This window comes from Morone saxatilis, unplaced genomic scaffold (genome assembly GCF_004916995.1).
Source record: "Morone saxatilis isolate NCDOM2014 unplaced genomic scaffold, NCSU_SB_2.0 Contig3, whole genome shotgun sequence".
Classification (NCBI taxonomy): domain Eukaryota; kingdom Metazoa; phylum Chordata; class Actinopteri; family Moronidae; genus Morone; species Morone saxatilis.
The window spans coordinates 21,646,168-21,651,987 of record NW_023339873.1 but is presented as its reverse complement, the minus strand read 5'-3'; the positions used below and the strand labels follow the sequence as shown (position 1 = coordinate 21,651,987).

The 5,820-nt window shown below is 41.8% G+C and overlaps 2 protein-coding genes across 2 annotated transcripts in view; one reads left to right on the top strand and one right to left on the bottom strand.

Annotated features, from left to right (window-relative positions):
• Positions 1–1,339, bottom strand: part of slirp (SRA stem-loop interacting RNA binding protein) — a 3,242-nt gene extending 1,903 nt beyond the window's left edge. The window contains exons 1-2 of the mRNA XM_035673991.1: positions 1,222–1,339; positions 65–123 (exon numbers count right to left, since the gene is read on the bottom strand). Coding sequence (XP_035529884.1) covers positions 65–123; positions 1,222–1,288 — 126 coding nt within the window. The 5' untranslated portion in view covers positions 1,289–1,339. The remainder of the gene's footprint in view (positions 1–64; positions 124–1,221) is intronic.
• Positions 1,340–1,486: 147 nt separating this feature from the next.
• On the top strand, positions 1,487–4,839 carry alkbh1 (alkB homolog 1, histone H2A dioxygenase). Its single transcript, XM_035673990.1, has 6 exons — positions 1,487–1,657; positions 2,126–2,234; positions 2,535–2,697; positions 2,838–2,928; positions 3,412–3,605; positions 3,703–4,839. Exons 1-6 carry the CDS (start codon positions 1,520–1,522, stop codon positions 4,154–4,156), a joined length of 1,149 nt encoding a protein of 382 aa, XP_035529883.1. The 5' UTR covers positions 1,487–1,519; the 3' UTR covers positions 4,157–4,839.
• The last annotated feature ends 981 nt before the right edge of the window (positions 4,840–5,820 follow it).

Below are 5,820 nucleotides of genomic sequence, written 5' to 3'. Positions count from 1 at the left end.
AGATAGATAGATAGAGATGTGTATAAACTGTAGAATGAGTAATTGTAATGCTGTGACAACTTACAAATGGTAGACGACACATCTTCACCGTGCCAAACTGTCCAAAGTACTCCCTCATCTGCTCTGAAAAACAAACAGAAAGCATTATAGTGCTACAAAAACAAAAAAAAAGACATGGATTTCCACTCCAACTTTATCAACAAAAAATGTCTTGATTACAGCCCGGCCAACATATTAGTTGGCCAGTACTGAGTGAAAACTGTTTTGTTCCTGGAATATATGGCAGAAAGAAGTGCTTGTGGTAATATATAGGTGTCACTGCAAAGTTTATCCAGCAGAGTGCGCTGTGATTTACAATACTGTGGAAGAAGCACAGAGTAAAGGCTGGTTTATAGTTGGACTTAAGCTCTATGTCAAGCCTACGCCGTTATGAGCATTTCTACTTGTACACTGGTGTGTCCCGTTTCCTTTTATTTACCCCCACTGTGTATGAAGTGAAAGGACAAGGGAATACAAGGGAACAGACATACGCATATCATGCAGTGTGGCGTGTGTGTGTGAGAGACCACACTTCCATTTGCTTAGTCACATCGGTGCAAAATCCACATTAAAAAGGGTCTACTTTGATTCCAGCTCAGAAATTCACTATCTTGTAGTGTATATCGGTAATTGTAAACAGATCTGCAAATTCACTAAATTAATCCAATCACTCATTTTACACAAACTTCCAGTTCTTCTGTACTGTTGCTTAGAATATAACATGAAATATCCCCAAAAATATGTCACTTAGCCAGGGGTCGTCAATGATAAAAAAGGGGTCCCTTGTGGAAAAAGGCTGGGAACCACTGGCTTATGTAGACACTAAGTTTACAGTTTATTGGGTACACCAAGCTAGAACTACACCTCCCAACGCAACGCCGTGCGTTTTTGATTTAAGTGTTTTAAGTGACAGCGACACAATATGGATACGCTGGCAACTGAACGCAGATATGGAGTTGAAAAGCGTCTCTCTCTGCTAAATTGGTCTTTTAATCACATTACACCAGGTTACACCATGTCTCCACACGCAGACGCTGTCCGTTAGCTGACCGTGTGTCAGTGGGGGTAAGGCTGAGCAGACATAACGTTACATTAACGCTGTACAGAATGGAGTCAGTGGCTACAGGACAATATCTTGCTGACACTATATATGTGATAATATGAACAATTTAATTAACTTACTGCTGGCTACAGTCCATGGTACTTTAGACACGAACACCTCGAAACACTTCTTCGTCGACGCCGCCATTTTTTCTCGTTGGTATACCACTCTGACCTATGACGTAGAATCACGTGATGCAAACTGGTACAGATATGTGACCGAATAATATGTGGGACACTTTAGAGCCAGTTCCTATACGTATTCACTGCTTTAAAAAAAGTTTTAATTCATGTATACTGTTTAAGTTTGCTAAAATAATTCAGTCAGAAAAGCTCTGGAGTACCGGAAGCGGGCTTGAGTTGAAAGGTCACTTACGGAATGGCCAAGATGGCAGCCTCCATGGTGGAGAATGGTGAAGATGCATTTCGAAAAATCTTCAAGCTGTACAGAAGAAGAAACCCTCCGCCGGATCTCAGCGATGTCATTGACTTCTCTAAAGGTGGACCGAGTGACAAGGTGAGGGAAATATCAGAGCAAGAGGAAGAGACACATGAGTCACGTGATTGAGCACAGCTGGTTTTAGTACCTTAAAGTTACATACTGATAGTAGTAAAACACTTATGTAACATCAAGAAGATGAAATAAGATGAAGAGGAGGCATTGGCTGTATGACATGTACAGATATGTCATACAGTTATGGGCACAAACCAAACACTGACTCTAGATAGGGCCATTTGTGTTTTTCACAGCCGCTGTAGTGTATCCTACATTAGCTTGGAAGGCTGAGCTGTATTCATATGGTTGCAATCTACAACTTCACCACTAGATGCCACTAAATCCTACACACTGGACCTTTAAGTTCCTTAAAATAAGAATTTGTGGCAGAATGGTTGTTGCATTAGATTTCAAAGGGGTCTCTATTATTCTGGTTAATATGTCTACAAATGAGTGATGTTCCTTTGTTTGCGTCTGTGTGATTGATAGATAGTACCAGCTAAACTGGACCTTGCTGCAGTGAGTGATGTGGACGCTGCAAGGGTTGGATTAAAGCCTGTGAAAGACTGGAGAGCCTGTGGCCTGCAGGGCTACCCAGGTAAACACAGGACAGATGGAGAGAGAGTCATCAACACTACATTCAGTATTTATCAGAGTGAAAACTGACAGGGAGCAAATACAGACGATGTTATACATGTGTAACAGTGGCTTTAATCCTAAAGATCCCCTCCAGACATGTATTAGGACATATATACAAATAGTCTGCTGGGACCAGTAATGTGTGTGCACAGTGAAGCTAAAACATCCATCTGTAGGGACAACAAGAAACACTGATTTTTGACTAGAGGGGGACTTTCTGCGTCTATGACCTAACGCTGTACTGTTGTGTGTTGTTTAGGATTCATCTTCATCTCCAACCCGTTCCTGCTAGGCTCCCAACCCTCCTGGGTCAGACATTGTCTGAAGACCTACCCTCAGAAGCCCAACGTCTGCAACCTGGACATGCACATGTCTCCCTCTGAGACCCAGGACATCTGGGGCAAGAGTGTGCATAGCCTCAGGTGAGACTAGTGGTGCTCCTGCCCTCTGACGATTACTCGCACTGTGAAATGTCCTGGGGATTAGTTTACACAGAGAATTTGTGGAGACAAAATTTAAGATAAAATCAGCTGTGTGCTCTCTGTGTTTGATCCCTCCGCAGTCGTCCTCCCTCTGGAAAGAGTGAACCAAAGACTCTTCTGGAGAAGCTGCGCTGGGTCACTCTGGGCTACCATTACAACTGGGATACCAAGGTAAGCAACACATCCTTTCTGTGCGTGGAGGATCCTGTATGAAGGATTCAGCTGATGTAGAGTTATAAATGCAGATATGAATACCTATATTACCGTTATCACACAATGCTAACTCTTTCACATTTCTCAACTCATTTCATTCTTTCTTATGATGATGTGAAATCCTCTGACCCCTGAGGGTATGCACTGACATCACACTTTCAAGTGATACCCCCCACACACAGACACACTTCTACGCAGTGGCAAAACTGTAAAATTCCTCTTTGATTCCCAGATAAGGGCCATCGGAAGAATTTAGACACAAACTGTGTACCTCTTTTGCCAAATGTCTATTTACAGTTTGTGAGATGAGGCTTTTATTTTGAAAAACCTTGTGTTATTCAACATTTGACAGCCTCTTACAACACATCTCTCATCTCGTGGCTTTTCTTCTTCTCTGTAACAGTCCAAATGTTTCCTTTGCTGTTGTTGTTCCATTCACAGACTTACTCTGCCAACCATTACACTCCTTTCCCAGCCGATCTCCACTTGCTGTCCCTCCAAATAACAGCCGCCTGTGGGTTCCCCGGGTTCAATGCAGAAGCTGGAATTCTCAACTACTACCGATCAGATTCTTCTCTGGGAATCCACGTGGATGAATCCGAACTAGACCACAGCCGTCCGCTGCTGTCATTCAGGTGAGAGCGGAGAAAGTCTAAACACGGCTGAGAGGACTGCTGCACTATGGGAAAGAAAGACTTCATTCACTGTGTATCTTGTTGTCTTTTCTGGTAGTTTTGGGCAGTCGGCCATCTTCCTCCTGGGAGGCGTCTGCAGACAGGACCCCCCCATTGCTATGTACATGCACAGTGGGGACATGATGGTGATGTCGGGACAGAGTCGCCTCCTTTACCACGCTGTCCCACGCATCCTTCCAGCACCCCAGGGACTTACAGCTTTAGAGAAGGAAGGGTGTGCCCCGGCCTCTTCCCTGCAGGACGACTCTGTGGTGGAGCCGGTGTCAGAGGAGGACTGGGCGGTGTGCTCCAGGTACATCCAGAGCTCCAGAGTGAACGTGACTGTGAGACAGGTGCTGGGGCCTGGGCAGAGCTTCCCAGAAACCCCCTCTTCTCAGCAAAGGATGGATGCAGGCCAGACAGTGGGGTACCACGATGGAGCAGCAGGTGGAGACAGCGGGAAAAGGAAGAGGAGTAGCAGCTGTGACTCTGCTGATACTGTAAAGACATGAAAAGAGCACACTGACTTAGAGACACAATGCTGCATCTGATACATGGTTAAAAAGCAGAAGCCACTCAAGTCCAATGTGTTGTTGATAGTTAGGCTGGGTCAGTGGTAACATTTGTCCATACAAGCTGCCTGCTTACTGAGAACAGGAAGGTCACAAACACATTATCCTAAAGAGTCAGGACATAAGTTCAGACTGCACCACCTGCACAGAAAAGGTCCTAAACATACAGCCAGTGAAATGTTGATTACTTCAATCCAGCTGATTCTGTTTCACTGCTGAAGAGCAGACTGATGGAGAACTGCCTCACAAAATGCAAGAAACCGAAAGATGCCCTGAGGTCAGAGACTCCACACAGTCATTGGTTACAAAGAATTTGTCATGATAAAGTTATTCAAATTGAAAGACTGTTTATAACAATGGCTACCTTTATACTGAAATTAAAGCTGGAAGTCTAAATCCAGAGTAATTGATGGTTTGTCGTTAAAAACATTTTCTTGCCATGGATCTTTTTTTCTTTTATTCTTAAAAACAACCTTCTGTATGTTACATGTTTTACCGTTATAGTGCATCAGCTTCTGATTTGGTGTCTGTGGAACACACTATGCAATGAGGGAATATTAGTTATTTCAGATACTCACTTTCAACTTCATTTGACCTTCAAATAAAGTGGTTTATAAAATCTGTTCATGTTTTGCGATTCAGTTACTAACTAAGTGGGTACAATGCTATTATTACTAATAGAAACTGCAAAAGTAAGACCCAAGATATATTAGACAGGAACTATCTATTAAAAAGTTTCAAATCAAATATTGATATATGGTAATGAAATGAAACAAAGAGGTTACTGTCACTGTGTTAAGAGGAGATCTGAGAACAGTTGAACAGACTGTTGGCCATGCACTGCTGTTTTTTCCTTTGTCTTTCTTTTTATTTAACAAATTGCACATATCACACAATTTGGCAAAAAACATTCATACATTCAACATCAGACATGCCAGGGGGAACAGCAAGTGAGAAAAATAAAGACAAATAAAAAATACAAATATTTTTTTATATGAAAACACATATTACATTACATTACATGCAACACATATTACACACAACGTACTTATGGTTTTATGGCTTTTTGGTTATTGGTACAAGATGAAATAGTTTTCATGTACATATCTGCATAACTCATGTCTGAATGAGCAACCTGCTGATAACTGATACATTGAGGAATAAGGCTCATTTACATAATTTACTTAAGTTTTATTTCATTGAGACATGCGAGATTGTGTTGTTATTGAGCATGTATGCCTACTCGGAAAAGGATTTTTAAATGCATGTGGCTGTTCAGAAAGGGCACTGCAAGCTCTATCATATAACAATATACCATTTCTCTTGTTATAACGTGAAAGCTTTTATGTTATAACAATAAAGTTATCACGTTATAACATGAAACAGTTCGTGGTATTACATTCATGTTATAACAAGAAAAGTTTTGTGTTTTTTATGTCGTAGTAACATGAAAATATCTTGTTACAACGTGCACTGTAATGTACGGAGCCCCTAAAGGGACATAGGGGGGGGGGAATTAAACTTTTCTCGTGAGCACCAGAAAGTATCTCGTGCTCACGAGAAACCTTACGTTATTATTAGTATTCTCAGCATTATGGTAATTG

What these genes read in the sequence shown, in the direction of transcription:
- alkbh1 (XM_035673990.1), top strand. Translation starts at nt 1,520, where the DNA reads ATGGCCAAGATGGCAGCCTCCATGGTGGAGAATGGTGAAGATGCATTT. An exon ending in TGGCCTGCAGGGCTACCCAG is followed by an intron (nt 2,235 to 2,534) that starts GTAAACACAGGA and finishes TGTGTTGTTTAG; the next exon opens with GATTCATCTTCATCTCCAAC. An exon ending in CGTCCGCTGCTGTCATTCAG is followed by an intron (nt 3,606 to 3,702) that starts GTGAGAGCGGAG and finishes CTTTTCTGGTAG; the next exon opens with TTTTGGGCAGTCGGCCATCT.